The sequence below is a fragment of the Pipra filicauda genome, unplaced genomic scaffold, assembly GCF_003945595.2.
Source record: "Pipra filicauda isolate LSUMZ 115617 unplaced genomic scaffold, ASM394559v2 scaffold119_size3216105_pilon, whole genome shotgun sequence".
In the NCBI taxonomy this organism is placed as follows: Eukaryota; Metazoa; Chordata; class Aves; order Passeriformes; family Pipridae; genus Pipra; species Pipra filicauda.
In genome coordinates this window covers 766,000-786,327 of record NW_024103651.1, presented here as the reverse complement: position 1 = coordinate 786,327, position 20,328 = coordinate 766,000, and the positions used below count along the sequence as shown (strand labels likewise).

At 40.8% G+C, this 20,328-nt stretch overlaps 1 protein-coding gene across 2 annotated transcripts; it reads left to right on the top strand.

Moving 5' to 3' along the window:
* Positions 1 to 1,956: 1,956 nt before the first annotated feature.
* Positions 1,957 to 18,852, top strand: PRPF18 (pre-mRNA processing factor 18). 2 transcript variants are annotated; one of them, XM_027722481.2, is made up of 11 exons: positions 1,957 to 2,043; positions 2,976 to 3,053; positions 3,182 to 3,208; positions 5,979 to 6,083; positions 8,154 to 8,267; positions 10,032 to 10,178; positions 12,463 to 12,531; positions 13,260 to 13,400; positions 13,854 to 13,925; positions 16,080 to 16,235; positions 18,234 to 18,852. In XM_027722481.2, exons 1-11 carry the CDS (start codon positions 1,978 to 1,980, stop codon positions 18,312 to 18,314), a joined length of 1,056 nt encoding a protein of 351 aa, XP_027578282.1. In that variant the 5' UTR covers positions 1,957 to 1,977; the 3' UTR covers positions 18,315 to 18,852. The 2 variants fall into 2 exon arrangements, with proteins under 2 accessions (XP_027578282.1, XP_027578283.1); XM_027722482.2 differs by lacking the exon at positions 3,182 to 3,208 and having other exon boundaries at positions 1,972 to 2,043.
* The last annotated feature ends 1,476 nt before the right edge of the window (positions 18,853 to 20,328 follow it).

The following is a 20,328-nucleotide window of genomic DNA, read 5'->3' as shown; positions in this document are numbered from 1 at the left end:
CACAGCCTCCCAATTTATGCCCTTACCCAAATGTGGGCATGTTACCCCGGGACTCTCACATTGAGACATTCTTGGATCCTATCCCCATCAGATGTCATATAATTTCCTCTTAGAAGAACTATGAAAAAGCGTAGGAGGGCTGTTCCTCCTTCCTCATTGCAAAGCGATTGCATTCAAGCCTGAGGTAAAGCAGGGCATTACTTCTAAATCCAGAACCCTCTAGCCTGGGGTTAAAGAAAACCTGTAAACCAACAGGCCATTTTCTGCAAGGAACAGCACATGGCTCAGGTTATCTAAAGCAGGTGAAAAGCCAGCTCTGGTTACAGCCCTCCAAAATAGCTACTGGAGCAATGGAACTTGCAGTGGGGAAAGGCAAGGAGAAAATCTGGGAGGACCAAAAGGTGAAAAAAAATCTGGAAGGACCTAGGGAGGGAGAAGTTGCTGTGTGCCATAGCAAGTGGCAACAGGAGACAGAGGTGCTGCCACTAGCCAGGCTGCTCCTAAGAGGAGCTAAAGCTACAGTGAGTTCCACCCTTTAGTGTTCAGTGGCCTTTGCTTCCAGCAAGGTATGGCCCTGATAAATTAAAACATAGTGAGAACTGGCTGTTCTTACTCATTCTTCAAAGTTTTTCTGGACCCCTTGGACTTTACAAGCCACAGGATGGAAAACGCTGGACAAACCCAGGAAAATAAGCAAAACAAGAGATTTCTTCGTGTTACTGACCGTGTCACAAATGCTGTGTGCCTGGTGACAAGGGCATTTACCTCTGGGATATACACACTGAGGAGCTCAGTCCCTATCAGCTGCCTCAGTCCTCTAGGCCCGAAGGAGGCAGAAACCAGGCATGGGTAAATCCCAACATGCTGTCTCAGGTGCACAGACAGCACAGGGGACAGGGAGTGCAAACCTTTCCCATCTTCTCAGTGGTTTTTAATACCAGCACCTGGGGAAGGAGCAAGTTATAATGGAGCACCCTGCAGTTAAACCCTTCACTGTTTGCTGGTGTAGTTTCACCTGGACTCGATGATCCTAAAGATCTTTTCCAACTAAAACGATGCTATGATTTCCCCTGGGGTGTTGTTAGGCCTCTTGGACTGAGCTGGCTGATGGCAGAGTCACATCCACTCCAGGAGCAGCCAGGAAAGCATCCTGCCTTCCCAGGTGGCATTTGCACTCTCTATGACTGCTCAGTATCAAGCCTCATTGAATCATTTAGGTTGGAAAAGCCTTCTGAGATCACCATTAACCCAGCACTGCCAAGCCCACCAATAACCACGTCCCCAAGTGCCACATCCACATGTCTTTTAAATCCCTCCAGGGATGGTGACTCCACCACTTCCCTGGGCCTCCTGCTCCAATGCTTGACAGGGTCCCTTTTGGTGAAGAAATTTTTCCTAATATCTGAGGCCATGATTTATCTGATATTAGCTGTCGTCTGCAGCCAAGGCCCATCGCACCAGGCACTGCACAAACACACAGTCAGAGAGACTCTTCCCCGAAGATTTTTCAAGCTAAACAGAGAAGACACCTGAATAAATTGCATGAAGCCTCTCTTTAAAGAACCTGTCAGTTACACCCCTTTATAAAACCATCTGTATTAAAACAGGGAAAGACCTCTGCAAAACTTACATTCCATCTCTTTTGCTACATTCCTCAGTACAAAGCATCTGTATTTTGGCTCTGTGTCATAATTACTGCCATTATACTCTCTGTACATCACTTTAAACATTCTGCTCCCGACAGTGGATGATATTACATGGATACTGAAGAAACTTTTGCTAATATCTAAACCTCCCCTGGCGCAACTCGAGGCCTTTCCCTCCCGTCCTGCCACTCGTCCCTTGGAAGAAGGGACCCCACCCCCCCCCCCCCCCCCCCCCCGCCGCTCCTCCCAGCCGCTAGGGGGCGCCGCGCGGCAGCGCGCCCCACCCCGGAAGTGACGTCATTGTTTTCCAGCGGCACTTCCCGGGGCCGCCATGGACATCCTGAAGCGCGAGATCAGCAGGAAGCGGCAGCAGCTGGAGGAGAAGGAGCTCCTGGGGGTGAGGGCGGCCGGGATGGGCACCGAGAGCCGCCTGGGGCGCGGTCCGTCGGGAGGGCGGCGGGAGTGAGGCGGGACAGGCCCGGGAAGCGGGGTCGGAGCTGCCCAGGGCGGGGATTCGCAAACCCGGGATGAGGTTTGGGAAGGAGGAGCAGGAGTGGCCCAGGATGGGATCGGGCAGGAGCCAGGAGGAGTTTGGGTGTCCTGTGGCCTTTGGGAGTGGGTTTAGTTGTTTCTTTCAGCGGCCTTTGGTGAGCAGAGCGTGGTTTGTGTCCTCACCGCAGTCCTTCCTGTCCGCGGCAGAGGGAGGGTCTGAGAGCTCTGTGTGTGTGCCTAAAAACCCCACAGCAAAGCAGAGCACTGTCCGAATTTGGGTTTGGCATCAGAGGCTCTTGTAGGTCAGGCAGGCAAATCACGAAGGAAGAAGTCACAGTTCATCCTAATGAAACAAAATACCTTGAGGTGACCACTTTTTCTAGCTGTTGTGTGTCTGGCATGTCTCTTCAAGTACATTTCTACAAGAAAGCTTGTAAAATACTTTGTACAAAGGTTATTTCTCCTGTCTGCTTGATTTAATGTAAAATGATGCCTCTTATGTGGTTTATCTAAACAGCCTGGGCCCAGTTGTGCACATCTGAAGTGAAGCTTTACAACAACGACCACAAAGGCCTTTACATGGCAAAAAATGTGTTCCTTTTAAAGTGCTGGCGAGCACATTGTGTGTTTGAATCTGCTTACACATATAACCTGTAAAGTCACTCTGTATTGCTGATTTCAGAGGTGCTTCCAGCTAGTTCTGTTTCCGTGGAAAAGACCCTTTCCTGTCTCTGGGAAAGGATGTAGCTGAATCCACCAAACAAAGTAAGAAAGTGTGAGCTGGTTTTACATAACCACACGAAACTGTGAACTGGTGACAGCTCTCCTCTCTTTTAGGGAAGTAAGAAGTATTTCAAGCGCAGTGAGTTAGCTAAAAAGGAAGAGGAGGCCTACTTCCAGAGATGTGGCTACAAGGTATGGAAACTGTTCTTCCAGGGCTTTGTGTGTTTGCTTTAAAGTCTGCATTTTATTATCAATTTTAGTGTCAATGTTGTTAATGATAATTGTTGTTCTTTGTTCAATCTGTTAATGTTATACATTAGCCTGTAAATGAGAAGCCACCTGGAGAGGTATGAGTTTCCAAAACCATTTTCAATGCAGGAAAAAGATATGCATGATATGCAGCTACTTAAGTTTGTGTTATGGTTTGGCTTTTATTTCTTCTTTTATTTTATTTATTTCTTTTTTGTGGAAAGCATGAAGTGGCTCGGGATCAAAGCTTGTCTTCCTTTATTTTTTAAATTGTGCTGTTAGGCATGAACATTGGATCTGATATAGCCACCTTCCCCACCCTTACCGGGAAATAAATGGATACATTTGGATAATTTTACCCATTTGGACAATTTTCATGGTCTTGTCAAAATGTACAAAAGAAATCAGTATAGTGTGGGTGCACATCAAAGAGATCTGCCAACTTTCATGTGTTTGTATTTGGGTTTTGGCCATCGACCATCCAGCATTGGAACTGTGCAACAACAGCACTTGTGTTCTTGCTGGCAAAAATATTAGAAACAATTGGTGACCTCGGGGGCATTTTGCAACAAATGAGTGATCTGGAAGGCTTTATCTGCCTTGTAATGGTGTCAGGGCAAGAGTTTACTGAAATGGAAAGAATGTTGTTGTCATTTACAAGTGTGTGTGCCTGCCTTGCCTGCCTGATGGGACATGTCTGGGAGGGGGAATGCATTCCCTGTGGAAGACAGAGTTTCATAATCTTGTTTGCTCTTACAAGGCACAAATAGGAGCTTTGTTTTCAAGTGACCTTTACCCAGTTAGTGACTTATTCAGAAACCTTGATCTGTTTGTGAATATTTGAACATCAGTGCCAAAACCATTCTTGGAACCTGCAGCAGATAATCATGAGGAAGTTCAGTGAATCTTCCAAGTGGAAATGGCTGCATGATGCTTTTTGAGCATTAGCTTGAGTCCCTCAGAACCTCACATGGTGGCTAAAGTGGTGTCACCTGTGCTGCTGCAGCACCAGTTTTGGTGTGAAATGTAACCCTGAAAATGATTTTAAAATAAGTTACTTTGTTAAACTTAGTACCTTTCTAGAGCCTCCCAGATTTCTGCATTTGTTCTTCACTCTGTTAGTGAGATGTGGAACACAGACTGATTTCTTTTTAAATGCAGGTGCGTTTTTGCTTTGCTTAGACTTGATAAGTTGTAATAATTTCACTTGCTTAAAGAAAGCACTGAAAGAAAAATAACTGTGGTAAAAATACTGCTTGTAATTTGGAGTCCAGCTGACAGAGTGGATCAAACCTTTTCCCCCAATGCTGCTGTCTCTTTATGATTTCAAGAATGTTTGTAAGTTAAAATTTGTATGTATCCTTCTGCCACGGGAGTATATTTCTTTTTACATATACCTTTTTTTTTTTACACAGTTCTTCCATATTTTCTGTCCTCTGTCAATTCCCCCTTTCCTGCATTGATGGAAGTTTTATTTTTCCCCTCCCTTTGTGTTAAACATTGATTTGATTGTACTTCCTTGTTTGTTCCAAACGTGTGCTTGTAGGATTGATTTTTTTTCTGTGTTTGCTAATACAGCATTGAATGTAGATATGTGGCTGAATCTTGTAGCAAGAGCCCCAGGGATGGATCTTTCCAGCCACATGGAGTCAGACTGACACCTGAGTGCAAGGCTAGCATGGTGGCGTGAAAGAATAAAAAAGCTTCTTTAAAAAAATTCTGTCTAGTACATTAATCAAACTGGTCAACCCAAATGCAGACTGGAGCTGACAGTGTGCTGCCCATGCACAGGGAATGCTGAAGGGTGCTGTGGGATTAATTGGATTGTTTCCCTTTTAGCAAGTATGGAAGGAAAATAAATTCTAATGAGGAATCTGAGAAGAGCCAAGATGTGAGTGAGCACTGGAAATATTCCCTTGTTACAGGAATATTTCCACCAGCAATCTTCTCCTGGTTCAGAAGTGTTGAATTTGAGCTTATACAGGGACCTGTAGCTACACGGCTGCTGTCTCAAAGTAACTTTGATCAAAGAGTTGCTTTGCATTATTAAAATATTGTGTAATGAAGAAGGAATGCTCTGTTTGAGTCAGGGACCTTCTTTTGGATTAAGAGGAGTTGTTAATGAGATCCTCTTCCTATAAGGAGTTATAGGCATCTTTTTTTTTTTTTCTTTTGAACCTGGAAAACTTATTAGAAAGATGCATTACCCAAAACGAGCACCCCTCAAAACCCAACAGGAGCTGTGGATCGCTGCTAATTGTGCTCAGGTCAGTGAAGCTGTAGGTAATAAACACTTTAACTGACACTGGAAGAAGCAGCTCCACTCTCTCCTTGCCCTTCGGTTTTCATTCTTGCCCCTGTGTCCTTCCACGTGCTGTGCCTGGTGAGCTGGATGAGGAGGTGAAGTGGCCTGGGAATGGTACCTGTATTTGTGGTCGTCAGATTATTTTCTGTTTGAATCATTTTCCCCCTCTGGTTTATCACACAGCGATGCAAATGCTTTTGCATGGGTAAGGAGGATGAAGCAGGGGCAGGAATCAACAGGTGGATTTGCTATTTTTGGCACCAGTGCTGGCATCTGCCTGCTAAAGTGACTACCAGACTTTAGCAATTGTCCTTTCTGTTTGCTCTAGAGACTACTTCCTGCAACCTGCAGAAGTGTTAGTTAATTACTGATAGTATCAAGAACTTTTATTGTTCTGGGAAATTCAATTACATAGTTTTATGAACTATGAAACTAAAGGTTTATATTGTCCTATTAAAGTTTGTGTCCCGGAGTTCTGTATCTTTACATTGACTTACCTCATTTAGCATCAATGTATGGGCTTATTTCCATCACACATTAGTAACTATGTCTGTTGAATGTAGGTACAGCAGCAGGAAGAGGAGGAGAAACCACTGGCTGCATCAAATCCAGTGCTGGAACTGGAACTGGCAGAAGAAAAGTTACCAATGACCCTTTCCAGACAGGAGGTAAAAATCAATCTCCATAAACAGACCCCTAGACTTTAAAGCAAATGTATCTGAAATTTCTTCTGATTTTTCTTCCAGTGACCTGTAGTTCTTACGACAGTTTTATTAAATAATAAGCTTCCATTTTTACAGTCAGCAATTAGTGATTAGCTTTGCTCATCAAGGGCCTGCTCTCCAAGTGAATGCATGGGGAGATACAGATGGGTAGAGCCTTTTTGTTATATGGATTTACACAGATGCTTTATAACATTTTACAGCTCTTTCAGATGACTTCTGGAGTAGTATTCTGAATATTAGCATTATCCTTGGATAGTACTGATGATGGCATGCTGACTTTCTCCAAGACTTTTTTCCTCCAGCTTCTTTTCTTTGTAGCATATTGGTCTGAACCAAATTTAGAAACTAAGTTTTGGAAGTTCACCTTGACCTCTAGAAGAAACAGTCCTGAAGCCAGAGCAGCTGGGGTTTTCTTTGCCTTTCTGAGGATAAAAATGCCCGTGTGGATGTACGTTCACAAACAGATCCATACCCCAAAGCAGGAAGTTCAGAAGTGCAGAATTAACTCTAATCTTGGAAGTACTGAAATTCACAGCTGAGGTCATCCAAGAGTGTCACGTGTCCCCTTAATTTTGCAGGATACTCACTGTTTTTTACAAGAGCTGTAACACAGACTGTTGGGTTCACGTTTGGTTTGGGGTGTGGTCTGTACGTCCTATTTACACACTTTCTCTCTGCTATTGATGCACTTGGTGTGCATGTGTTGGTGCAGGTTTAGGTATTGCTGTGCCAGAGCTCTTTCCATCCCTGTTGTTTTGGATACATTTGCAAGTTAAATGTTTGCCAGCATACAGCAAGACACCCAGACTGAATAAACGAAATAAGGTCTCAATATTAATTTAGTTTCTTGTTGTCCAACCAGTCTGTTTGCATAGTGAGGTGGTGACATGAAATGAAGTGTAAGCCCAATTATCAATTGTATCAATTAGCCTATTGTTTGATAGACTAAGTGAATTTAGTTCAGTTGTTTAGTTTCAGTGGTTAATTCAGAGATGGAGCTGTTCAGCCTGGAGAAGAGAAGGTTGCGTGCAGACCTCGTAGCAGCCTTCTGGTGTCTGAAGGGGCCTACAAGGAAGCCAGAGAGGGACTTTTTGCCAGGAACGGTAGTGACAGGACAAGGGGGAATGATTTCAAACTGAAAGAGAGTAGGTTTAGATTAGTTGTTAAGAAAAATTTACTCTGAGGGTGGTGAGGTACTGAAACAGGTTGCTCAGAGAAGCTGTGGATGCCCCATCCCTGGAAGCGTTCAAGGCCAGGTTGGATGGGGCTCTGAGCAGCCTGGTCTAGTGGAAGGTGTTCCTGCCCGTGGCCCGGGTGTTGGAACCATATGATCTTTAGGGTCCCTTACAGCTCAAACCATTCTATGAATCTGTGAATAATGGTAAGTATACAGAAATTTATCGAGCAATGCATGAAATAAGGAATTGGGAGAATAAAGTTCAGTTTTTGGCTCTGTCTGTGACTTTGCAAATCCGTTGAGGGAGGCTTTTTTCACCTGTGTTTATATCTCCTTTTTAGTAGTAACCATTAGGTTATGGGACTTCGTATTTTCCTAATGCTTAAGGATGGGAGTTTTCAGCAGATCATCTTGTAGCTGTGCTGGGACAACCTGCACCCCAGTTGGTATTTTTATTGCCCAGGCAAATAAGTGAGTGAGATAATCATCAAGTTCCTTTGTGATTTTGAAAACGGTCTTTAGGCTCTGCTAGAGGGATGATTTTTGTGTATTTGTTTAAACAAGTCAGAGCAGGAAGAAGTTAGGCTGTGTCAAACAGCCTGGGATTTTATGCAAAATTTAGATCAGTAATATTTGGAATGACCTTTCACTGAAATACCGTGGGAATTTTATATTTAGATTGTAAAGTGTCTGGAACATTTTTCTACTGCTTAAAATACTGCCATTTCCTCTGCAGTCCAGCTCAGCTTGTTATTCTAAGCAAAGTAAATAAATCTATCATTCTGGGTTTTATTTTGCTTCCTTTATGCTTCAGGGAATGCTTTGATTCTTTTCAGGTTATCAGGAGGTTACGAGAGAGGGGTGAGCCCATCAGGCTCTTTGGAGAAACAGATTATGATGCATTTCAGCGTCTGAGGAAGATAGAAATTCTTGCACCTGAAGTGAACAAGGTAAGACTGGCTCTTACTTACTTAGCTGTAGTGGGATAATCAATGAGTAACCCAATAAAAGTTACTGAAAATCAGTTTAAGTAACTTAATTTTTAGGAAAGAAAGATAATACAGTGCAAAGAGAACTATCTGCTCTATCTCATTGCCTGAGAAACTATGCTAAATGTCAGAATTTTGTGCACAATTACAATTACATTAGAATTCAACCCCAGAAACCTTCCAGGCCCTTGTCATTTGGAAAAGGGGCCTTCAGGTGACACTAATACCCCAGCCTGTGCTGCTCCTGTTTTTAACCAGCAGAGAACAGTCATTTACTGTTAAAACAATCCTGTGTTTGTGATTATGTGCATCCCTGAGAAGCTACAGGTAAGGAAGAGCAGGACTGCATCCTGTCTGTGTGGCATATAAACGATTTTTCAAATCCCTGGATTCCAGAGCTATAGCTTGTTACAGAAACTTCAGTTTTTCCACCTTCCCTTTTAAGTAGCCATCAGTTCAAAAACTGACTAAAAGATATAACCAATTTATTCCTGTTAAAAAATGATCAGTTAAGTGAGGAGATGCAGTTGGGGTTTGCTTTGCATTTACTGTTAACCAGATTTGTAACCCTACCAAGAGAGTGATGTTTTGGATTTTCTTCCCTGATTTGTGGCAACCTGAATTGTTTTAAATGTTGTTGCTGGAGCTGCCCATAAAAGGAAAGCCTTTTCCTCTTCAAGTCTTTAAAATAAACAGATCTGAATGTTTAAAAATAAAAATTCTGCTAATGAAAGCTTCCCCTTGAGTGGCACGGATGACAGTAATAGATGTATTAGGAAATAGTCAGTTCATAAATAGGACTGTATTGGATTTGTGTGTTACATGTTTCAGCCACTCCTTTTGCTGTCTGGAGGGGATTCTGTATGTTGCTTAGTCACCACCAGTTTGTGGTTCAGACGTTTTTAGACTACTGAATGATTAATAGAAACGTTCCAGACAGCCAAGTATGATGATGGAAGAGGGGAAATAACTGTGCATATCCGTTCCCTGTGGAGTGGCTGAATTTATCTGAGGGTAAGAACTGTCATACTCCTTTATGGAGCTTTATATTTTATGTCTCAAGACAGGAATGCAAATCCCCCAACTGTGTCTAAGGCGAGTCTCTTGTTCTATTTAAAAGCAGCTTTTAACTTTGTATATATGGTTTTAAACTGATTCTGGTTTTGTAATCACCTATTCTATATTAGAGGCTTTAAAACACTTAATATATATAAAACACCCTGGTATGTTTAAATAATTTGTAATAAAAGGAAACAACATAAATGTTTTCTGTGATAGTACTGAAGGAGTGTTAAACCATGACAGAGTGTTACCTTATTTCAGCTATTTTTAGGACAGATCTAAAGACTTGTAGAGCTGATGATGGTTATGGTCTGTTTTCTGTTTATGTTGGGGTGGTTCAGTCCATTGCTTGGAGACAATGTCTTAAAGAAAGTCCTAGAAGCTGATTTCGTCCTCCGTGCTTTTTTGGCAAAAACACTGTAAAAAGTCTTTTTGATAGGTATGAACATTGCAGAAGTTCATGCACCTGCTTTTTGTTAAGTGCTGAAGCAATCCTTGGAATTTAGTTTAAAGTCAGATAACAAGGCTAAACCCTTAGTGCATGTTTTTACAGAATTTGGCTTTTCTTAAACAGCAGTTGAATGCCCACAGTGGCAGTATTGAACTGCTCTTATTTACTTCAGGGTTTTTTCCTAAATTAGTCATTTTTTTAATCTTTTCTAGGGCTTGAGAAATGACCTGAAGGCTGCTTTGGATAAGATTGATCAGCAGTATCTGAATGAAATTGTAGGCGGCCAAGAAGCAGGAGACGACGACTCCCAGAATGACCTGAAAGTCCATGAGGAGAACACTACTATTGAAGAACTAGAAGTATGGGATGGTTATATCTTAATTAAGGGATTTTAGATGTAGCATGTTGTTGTGAGAAAGCTTCAGGATTGTTTAGACAAAGTTAACCTTGTTTTCAACAGCTAACTGAGGCATTCTGAAGTATCATTAAACAGGGAATTTAGGTTTCTAAGCTTTGAGATGCATCGTAGGGGCTCACAGTAGACAAGTGAAAACTCAGATGGTCTTTGTTCACAGCACTTCATCAGAAAGGGGACAGGTGTTGCCTCAAAAGACAGTGATGCAGTTAGGATTCCTTCTGCAGGTGTTTCAGAGGTAGAGAATTTATTAACACATTACCTCGTCATAAATTCTGAAGTGTTTCCAGTGAGTATTTGAGAGGGTAGTGAGCTCAGTACCAGTGAATTATCCCTGTACAAGAAATACGGATGCTGAAAAAACAGACATGCAGAAAGAATGTTTGATACATAAACATCCAGGATGGAAAAAAAAGTGAACATCAGGAGGCAGATCACAGGAAATACAAGAAGTGCAGAGATAATGTGTCCCAGGAACTTGAGTGCGAACAGCTACTCTGTTCTGAAAGAATCCTGCAGTATTTGTGTGAGTGAGCAGAGAGTGAGTGCCATGAAATGCATTCAACACCTGGTATTTTAGGGTAATGTTTTGAAAAGCACATTAACTTGAGCTGAAGACTTTTATGCTTAATCTTCAAAACTCTTTGCAGGAGTTAATCTTAACATCCTTCCAAAAGCGTGTTTAAGAAATAATCTGATTTATAACTGAAAGCTTAAGTGAATACATTATTAGTAGGAAATAGTCTGGCTTTTTTGTTAGGGTGCCAGAAGTTCTGGTTTAAAATAACTGCAGTACCAGGATGGAAATCAGTTGTAATGGAGCTGCATTGTATTGATCTGTTAGTTCTCAAAATACCCTCTTCTTGGGGTAGTAGGGCAGGCTTGGTTTGAGCCATGAAAGCAATCTTTTTCTGAAAAACTTTGAAAACACTGCAGTCTTAATTTTATGCTACTTCAGCTGCATTACCTTGAGCATAAAGGCTTACACTGAATTGTGCTCTCAATCTAGAAGATTTTAAAAATAAAACTCACTTTGGAAATGTAAGGGCAATGGAAATACATTATAAATCCAACTATACCTACTGGAAAATGTTTCTAAAAATTGCTGTTAGTATTAACAGTTTTGAGATTTTGGCAGGAAAGTAGAATATTGGAGCATACAGCTGGTTGTGGTTTTGTTTTGTTTTTGGTTTTTTTTGTTTTTTTTGGTGGTGTTGTTATTTGTTTGTGTTGGTTTTTTTTTTTTTTTTTATTTTTTTTTTTTTTTTTTATTTTTTTTTTTTTTTTTTTTTTTTTTTTTTTTTTTTTTTTTTTTTTTTTTTTTTTTTTTTTTTTTTTTTTTTTTTTTTTTTTTTTTTTTTGTTTTTTTTTTTTTTTTTTTTTTTTTGTTTTTTTTTTTTTTTTTTTTTTTTTTTTTTTTTTTTTTTTTTTTTTTTTTTTTTTTGGGTTTTTTTTTTTTTTTATTTTTTTTTTTTATTTTTTTTTGTTTTTATTTTTTTTTATTGTGTATTTGTTTTTTTTTTTTTTTTTTTTTTTTTTTTTTTTTTTTTTTTTTTTTTTTTTTTTTTTTTTTTTTGTTTTTTTTTTTATTTTTTTTTTTTTTTGTATTTTTTTTTTTTTTGTTTTTTTTTTTTTTTTTTTTTTTTTTTATTATTTTTTTTTTTTTTTTTTTTTTTTTTTTTTTTTTTTTTTTTTTTATTTTTTTTTTTTTTTTTTTTTTTTTTTTTGTGTTTTTTTTTTTTTTTTTTTTTTTTTTTTATTTTGTTTTTTTTTTATTTTTTTTTTTTTTTGGATTTCTTCCCTCAAATTCACAGTTACAATTAAATGATAAAAAGCCCCAGTACATCAGAGAATTGAAATAGCTTAACAAAATAATTAGGTTAATTGATGGCTTTGGGGATCTCAAAAAAGTTGTGCACCCACAGTTCCCCTTAATATGGTGCTGTCAGACAGCTGCTAATTGTGCCAATAATTTAGTAGTTAACGAATGAAGAATTACTGTTGCATTGACTTTTTAGAAGTAAATCATATGGCCTTTTTGATATAAATGTTTTTAATAGATAAATGAATCTCAGTAGCATATATAGCTGTTTGATTCTGTTTCCTAGCCAGTGCTTTGGATTTCTGGTGGAGTTTATTACAGCTCACAATGTGGTGAGCTTTGATGTGGTGGTGGTGGTAAACTTCCAGACAAAGTGGAAATAATTGCTTTTTTCCCCCTGTTTTAGGCTTTGGGAGAATCCTTAGGACGTGGTGATGACCACTATGATATGGACATCATAACAAAGTTCTTGAAGGTAACAAACTCTTTTGGATTAATTATTCTGTAGCCGTGTCATATTTTTACCACCATGCAGATACATTTCATGAATGGTTTAAGCTGCCTGAGGAAAAAACTCACACATTGTGCTTAAGATGTGGGGTTTTTGACCTGCTTGGCACTCCACAGCCTTTGTTAGTCACAGCAGTGACTTCTGCTAGACCTGGGAAAGAGCTCTTGGAAGAGCAGCGTTCTTCAAAATCTGGTCCTGCTTTTCCAGACAAAACAAACACAGTTTTGGTTTCCATGTGATAATTGAGGCACTTTTATGTAGTTGCCTCTCTGTAGTCCTGTGGCATCAAAACCTTCTGAGGAGTTTCCCAGGAACAGTGCAAACTGAATTGGAACGTCATCTGATACTGTTACGTGGAATAAGAGAATTTTAAAGTCCACAGGTTCAAGTGGATAGCAGAAAATTGCTTCCTTGTTTCCTGACAAGAAGCCTGTGTTGCCTCTCATTTGAGTCAGCCAGTCTCAGTCTAACTGTTACGATGATCAAAGTCACAGCAAGAGTTGAAGCTTTAATGTGTGTGTATACATTTAAGACAGGAGGGTTGTTCCTGTCCCTCCTTGCCTATCCTTCTGAAGGAGGCTCTTACATTCTTAACTAGTTTTGCCGTGGTGGCTTAACCCGCTGTTCCCGTCTGATTTGCCGGGGAAGTCACTAGATGGCACCATGACACAAATGTGCTTCGTCCCGTGCAGTTTCTTCTTGGAGTTTGGGCCAAGGAGCTGAACGCCAGAGAAGATTATGTGAAACGAGGAGTGCAGGGGAAGCTGAACAGCGCCACTCAGAAACAGACGGAGTCCTACCTGAGGCCACTCTTCAGAAAACTCCGGAAAAGGGTGAATCACCTCTAAATGTCACTGTAACCCACCATTAGTACCCTTTCCTAAGGCAGTGTTATCTTCTCTGAAGGAGAGAAGCGAGTTGACCAGAGTTTCTGTCTCTAGAGCCCATGATGCCTAGTTCTGACTTCATCTTGATCAGTGAGACCTTCTGCCTACCCACTGCTTTTCCAGGTGTTGCTTAAAGCATCACCTGTTCATTGGGTTGCAAACACGACAGGGAATTGGGGTTGCATTTTGCACTTTGCCACTAACTACCAGGTGTAACCACTTAATCTCTTCTGCTTCAGATCCTTCATCTAAATAACAAAGATATTTTCCTTTATTAAAGTCCTCAAGCAAAGGTAGTTGTTAAACTTTGTATAAATGCTGAGTAGGATGATTTTCCAGAGCTGCTATTCTGAAGTAAATGTCTTTTTTTTTTTTTCTTTTTCCCCCCCTCTCCTGTAGACACTTCCTGCAGACATCAAAGAATCAATAACAGATATTATTAAATTCATGTTGCAAAGAGAATATGTGAAGGTACGTTTGTTTGCACTCTTTCAGCATGTTCGGACTGTCTGATTGTAAAAGAAGGAGTTTATTGCTTAAACATTCCCATTTTTTTAATTTTGAAGATACATAGCTGGAAATATGACATCTACTCAAACAAAATGAAAAACTGCTGATAAATGTTAGGCTCCAAGTAGAGTTTGATCCACAGCCCGATAGAAGATCTTTTGAGGTTTGTGAAACTGCATATCTTTGCAAACATGAAGAGAATTTTTCTGGGAGATGGTTGAAGTTGCAGAGGAATCCTCTATAGGAAAACTGATATTGTAAGGTTAAATGAAGGTATTGAATGAATAGTAATAGGTGTTGATTAATTAATTATAAATTGATTGAGGTGAACTGAGTTACTGAATATGAGATACTGTCCCGTTCCTTGGCTATGCTCACATTAGCTGGCCTGGTAAGGTTGAGGTAAGTTAATGAAAAGTTTTTTTGGACAAAGGCTGCTCACTGGAGGAGGCAGAAGTACCTTGGGACACAAGATCAAAGGCAGTGTTAGGTTTTGTTTGTAGCTGCCTTCTGAAGTGGAACTCAGATACTGGTAGCATTTGCTTAAGCAGCTCATGCATGCAGAGGAAATAGAGCTGTGTTTTGCCTTTAAATTTTTAGTATTTCTTTTTATTCAAGTAATCAAGCAAACCTGTTTATGATACTGAAAATAATTTAAGATGACCTAAGACAAGTTTAATCCAAATCATGTGAAACTAGAAGTGAATGTGTGGGATAGATAGAGGGGTTTTGTTTTGGGGCATCTTTTTTTCTTTTGGTTGTCATCATTAGATGGAAATTCCCTTTCCAATGCCTTCTCAAAGTAAGGAGCATGCAGGAATGTGGTATATCTCTGGGTTAATCGGCTGTACTCCTCTTTCCTGGAAGTGCTTGGCTTTAAGTAAATGTCACAGATTTTGGAGGACTTGAGTGCACATTTGGAAGTTTTGGTGTTTTGGTTTTTTTTTTAAATTAGGCTAATTTTCCATTTTGCTTCTTGAGAGACTTGTCTCTTTTTGCCTGCTGTTGTCTTCTGTGCTTTTTGCTTTGTGCATCCTAGTGAATACTGCCAGCAACAAATTCTTACTGCTTTGTTAGTTGAAATGCTTGAATGATTTTAATTTTGTGTTGACAGCAGGCAAATGCCAGAATGCAGGTTGCCCACTCAGCCTTAATTAACCCTGTTGTGACAGTCCTGGAGGTCTTTAATTGCATGTTCACATACTGTGTTTCGTGACAAAACTGTATTTAATTCAGCAAGTAGGTGTTTGACTAAGACTATTCAGATTCTGCCTCATGTAGATGGTGACTAAGTCCTGTCCCTTCTCTAGATTTACTTTTAGCTCTGTCTGCAGCCCCCTGTCTTGTTCATTATTCACATCTCAGTTTGCTCAGTGCCAATTGGAAAGAATCTACACCCACTGGTCATGATTGCTACTTCTTATTGTCTAGTTTCTGAATAGGAGGTGATAAATGAACTCTTTATCAGTGAGTTTTGTAGCTGCTCTCTAATAGAGAAGGAATGTCCTGCTCCACATCCTTGAAGTTGTTTGTGTAATTGTATCTATAAACCCAGTGTCTGTCCTCACTTGCTGCTTCTAAGTTGGCATGATTTTTTTTTTAGCTCAATATTTCTCTTCCTTTCTCCCTTTCTTCCAGTTAATTTTCCTTTTGAGTTTTATCCCTATTCTTCCCCAGGGATGTTTTCTGCTACAGCTTTAGAAATGGGATCTGCTATCTTGATCAGGAAATTTCAGATTGATTTACTGCTGCTACGGCTCTGGTCATAAACACAAATGTGCTTATTTAACCCGAGATGGCCGAGCTGAAAACAGTCCCAGTAAAAAGTGAATAAAACCCAGAAAAATAAAACCCAGTTTTAATCAAGGTAGTAAGACTGCCATATCCAGTGCTTTTTTTTTTTTTTCCTCAGTCAAGTCCATAGTCCTTGCTTCCCTCAGATTTCAGCACGAATCGTGTTGGGAAGGTGTGTTGTGTAATTGGTTGATGTTGTGCAAGGAAACCCAAATCAGGGAGACTGGAGTGGGTGTTTTACTGTGTCTGGCAATGCAAAAATGCTCTGCTCCCTGCTGCTCTTCCTGTTTTTGCTGAGAGTGCCTGCACTTACTTCTTCAGGCCAACGATGCCTATCTCCAGATGGCCATTGGGAACGCTCCCTGGCCCATCGGTGTCACCATGGTCGGCATCCACGCGAGAACGGGACGGGAGAAGATCTTCTCCAAGCACGTAGCGCATGTCCTGAACGACGAAACCCAGAGGAAATACATACAGGTAATGTTGGCTTTGGAAATCCAACAGGTTTGCTTTTGAAGTTGGGGGATCTTGGAGAAATACTAGTTTCAGGTGGTGTGGTAAAAGAGCCCTGGAAACAGTTGGTTTAGTTTGGCTCAGGAATAACATCCACTTAATGGGTAGCTCATCCTGAACCTGAAGGCTCTTCAGTTCTGGGCCAGGAACAGTGTAATGGGTTTTTCTGAACACCAAAGCAGTTGTGAATCATGCTTGATTCTCCTGAGGTCCTTCACTGCTTAACTCGTGGTTTAAACACCATGCACAGAATTTAATTCTATGAAATACAGTCCTTCTGACTATTTCTGCAACTAGATAAATGCATTCATAAATTAATTCAGTTTTCAAACATGTCTCTCTAACAATCTGGGCTCAAAATTCCAGGTTTAGTTCCTCCTGTGCATCTTCATAGTCGTGTTGTGAACTTTTGGTTGTGGAATTTGTAGCAGTGCTGTTTTTCTCCTCTGACCTTTCAGCGTAGTGGTTGGACAGGTCTGAGGAAACAATTCTTCTCTCCTTGTATTGTTAAATGTATTTGCCTTTTGCTAGTTGCAGTTTTGCTGAGATAAAGACCTTCTGGCTTAACTCTGAATCCTCCAGAGCAGCATCTTGGAGCTCAGAGCTTCTGGCAGGGGAGGTTTACAGAAATGTCTTCCCGATGAAGAGGCAGGACTCCTGTTGCTTTTCATCTTCTGCAGATGTTTGGAAGAAAATTGCTTGCAAAATGCAACTTCACCTTTCTGCTCTGAGTCTCTTTGTTTTGGGGCTACAAGTATAACTTTTGCTTTCTCTTCAACTATAGTTTTCAATATCATAACCTGAAAAATTATCATTGTGAATCACAGAATATGCTGAGTTGGAAGAGACCCACAAGGACCATCGAGTCCAACCCTTATTCCTGTACAGGACTCTCCCCAATAGTCACACCATACCTGAGAGCATCATCCAGACACTTCTTGAGGTCTGCCAGGCTTGGTGCTGTGACCACTTCCCTGGGGAGCCTGTTCCAGTGCCCAACCACCCTCTGGGGGAAGAATCTTTTTCTGATATCCAACCTAAACCTCCCCTGACACAACTTCAGGCCATTCCCTCGAGTCCTGTCACTGTGCTCCCAGCAGTTATGTGAAGCTAACATGTTTCTGATTTACAGCGACCCTGGGATCATAACATCCCAAACAAGGAGTTGTTCTGGTGCTGGGACATACTTTCCATTCTTGCCTGTGTTGAAAAGACCAAAGCATCTTCTTTTGAATCAGAAGAACTGCCTTCCATGATGAGTGTCTAATGACAGGGACAGGACTCTACCATCTTGGAGTACATGTCACTGCTAAATTACACTTCCACCACAGCAGTTTGCTTTCTTCTTTGTTAGACTTTTCTGTATGACTTGAAAGAAAATAATCACAGGGTTTCTGTCACGTTGGTTTTTGGCAGCGGATGCCTTGAAAGAACTGAAAAGTCCACATTCTGTCTTTCTCCTTGATTGCTTCTTCAGTTTGCCTTTGGAGTGTCACGTGTGGTACCACATTTCTCCTCCTGAGAAGTGTTTGGTTCTATTTTCTTGGCTGTGCAGCTTGTTTTGGTTTCATAAGTTGCTATTTACTCTTTAGAATTACTTTTAATATTCAACTTTCTTTTAAATATATTTTGTTGTGATATCATTTTCTCCCTTGGTGATAAAGAGGCATTAAAGCATTTCTGTGATCCTTCACTATGAATCTTACCATGTTTCTATGGTTATGCCCCAGACTTCTCTTATTTCGGAGAGAACTTGACCATTTGCAGGGAGAAAGGTTAATAAAAGTTAAATTGAAAAAAAACACCCCCCAAAAAAGATCCCAAGCCCAAAATAGCAGCCTATTCTTATTTAATTCTTCTTGTTAAGCTTAAAAATACTGTAGGCCGTTATGTTTATTTGACAGCTGCAGCTTTATTACAGATGCTTTATTATGGAATTGTCCTTGTTCTGTTAATTCCTAGGGGCTGAAGAGGCTCATGACCATTTGCCAGAAGCACTTCCCAACAGACCCATCCAAGTGTGTGGAGTACAACGCTTTGTGAGGCTTTGCAGGGGCCAAGGCATGACTCATATTTTGGTCTCCAAGACCCAGAGAGGATGGAAGAGGCAGAGTCTGTGCTTGGACACCAAGAGGAACTTTGTGAAAAAGCAGAAAGCGGGAGATTTTCTACAGCTTCCTTTTTACAAGCCCCATTTATTTAGGTTTATTTTTAAATCTATGCTTTATGCTGAACACAACCAATACACAGCAAAGGGGGTGGGTTTTGAAGAGGTTAAGAGCAGGACAGTGACCAGGGGACAGTGGACAAGAGCCTTGCTTTTATTTCAGTTTGTTATTCAGACTGAACTGTTTCCCATATTTTAGAGCTTTAGTTGAGACACAACCCTGCAAGGAGCATATGTGGAGCTTTTTTTTTTTGGCTGCTTTTGCATTGGAGACTGATGTGGGGAGATGATTAGAGGGAAGCAGTTGAATCTGAAGCTTGGTTATTTCTGTAAATATAAAGACTTTATTGGCTAATCTTTCATGTGGTATTTATCAGGAATTAAAAAAAAAGGTTTGTATATTTCTCAGCCTCAGTGCAAAGAGTTTTTGATCTTGAATGCATCTGATTTGGCTTTTTTTTTTTTTTTTTTGGTAATGACATTTTTAATATGAACCTTCTGGGCTTGAGGAACGTAATCTTATGGCTCTTGGGGCTTTCAAATCCCATTTTTATACATCTGGAGAAAATTTCAGTCTGCAGGGCATTGCAGAGAAAATAATTAGGACCTCCCATGACCATGAACAGTATTTCTAGCAGCCACAAATCTTTACCATTGTGCATCTTGACTGGGAATGGTGAAGAAACTCACGGGAATGATGGTCCAATTCTGCGTAAGTAGTGAAACATTGAAAACATTGTTAGCTTTTAGCAAAACCACTTCCTGAAGAAATGTGTCAACATTCCAGTGTATGGGTTTGTCTGGGTCCTCACCTTGAGTGGCAGTGTGGAGCAGGAGCTGGTGCCCTCTTCTCAAGGAATTACCCCCTCTTCTGTGGGTGTTTCCAGTATCCCAGTGAGATGTGGCACTGGGGGATTTGTGCAGGTAGCGAGTTTGGAGGAGTGTCCTTAGGAACTTCAGGTTCTTCTGGAGACTCTTAGGTTCTGAAGTGCCTCTCTGGACACAGGAGATTTTCAGCCTGGAGTGTTTGACCCCAGAGAAAATGTCAAGAGCTTAAACAGTTTAGAAGTAATAAAAGTGAGGCTGCTAAAACCTCACCAGTGCTCGGGGAGGGGCCTTTGGGGTATAGGTGGGGGCTTGTGGGGGAAGCTGGGCAGATGTCAAGAGCATGGAAGGGTTTCATTAACAGTGGTGTCTGGTGATTTTTTTTTTTTTTTTTGCAGTTCTCTGCACAGATATTCTTTGGAGGCTTTATTACAACGGGAAACGTGTAATGTCGCAACCTTATCCCTCTCCCCACCCAGACGGTTTCCTGAGCTGTTTCTAAATCTTCATCTTGACCTTAGTTTTGAACTCTGTAAATAATTGAGGGACAATATTGTCCCTTGTTCAGAAGAGCTGTAATTTCCCTGGAAACTGCAGCGAATGAGTAGCCAGGGGATGGTTTAAGGAGCATTCTGTCGTCTGCTTTAGGGGGAAGTGGATTCCTTGGGGCATCTGTAATAGTACTACATAGATTTTTTTCCCCCTCCTTTTTTAGAGCCAATTATTGAGCAGAGTTTTAATGGTACCCTGAGTGCCGGTTAGAGTGTGGATGCGCCTCCTGGAGGGATGTCAGTTTGGGGTTGGAATGTTTCAGTCTGATCAGGGTTTAAAGAATGTAATTCAAGCAATGTGCCTCCTTGCTGGCTGACAGTCCCTGAAATACAGCCGCCTCGCTCGAATGAATCCCATGACGGAAGAACTTTATCCCCCTGCAATTCGTGGAATGGTGCTGCACGGGGAGCTGAGGAACTGAGGAGTACTTTCTCACGGCAGATCCGTGTAAGAGTTTCCAGCTGTCCGGCACGTGAGAGCCAGCCCTGGTCCTGTGGGATTGTGAGCTGGGGG

Excerpts from the sequence above, each read along its gene's own strand:
- PRPF18 (XM_027722481.2), top strand. The coding sequence starts at position 1,978 with ATGGACATCCTGAAGCGCGAGATCAGCAGGAAGCGGCAGCAGCTGGAG. Across the intron at positions 2,044-2,975 it reads AGGAGAAGGAGCTCCTGGGG|GGAAGTAAGAAGTATTTCAA; the intron begins GTGAGGGCGGCC and ends CCTCTCTTTTAG. Across the intron at positions 8,268-10,031 it reads TTGCACCTGAAGTGAACAAG|GGCTTGAGAAATGACCTGAA; the intron begins GTAAGACTGGCT and ends AATCTTTTCTAG.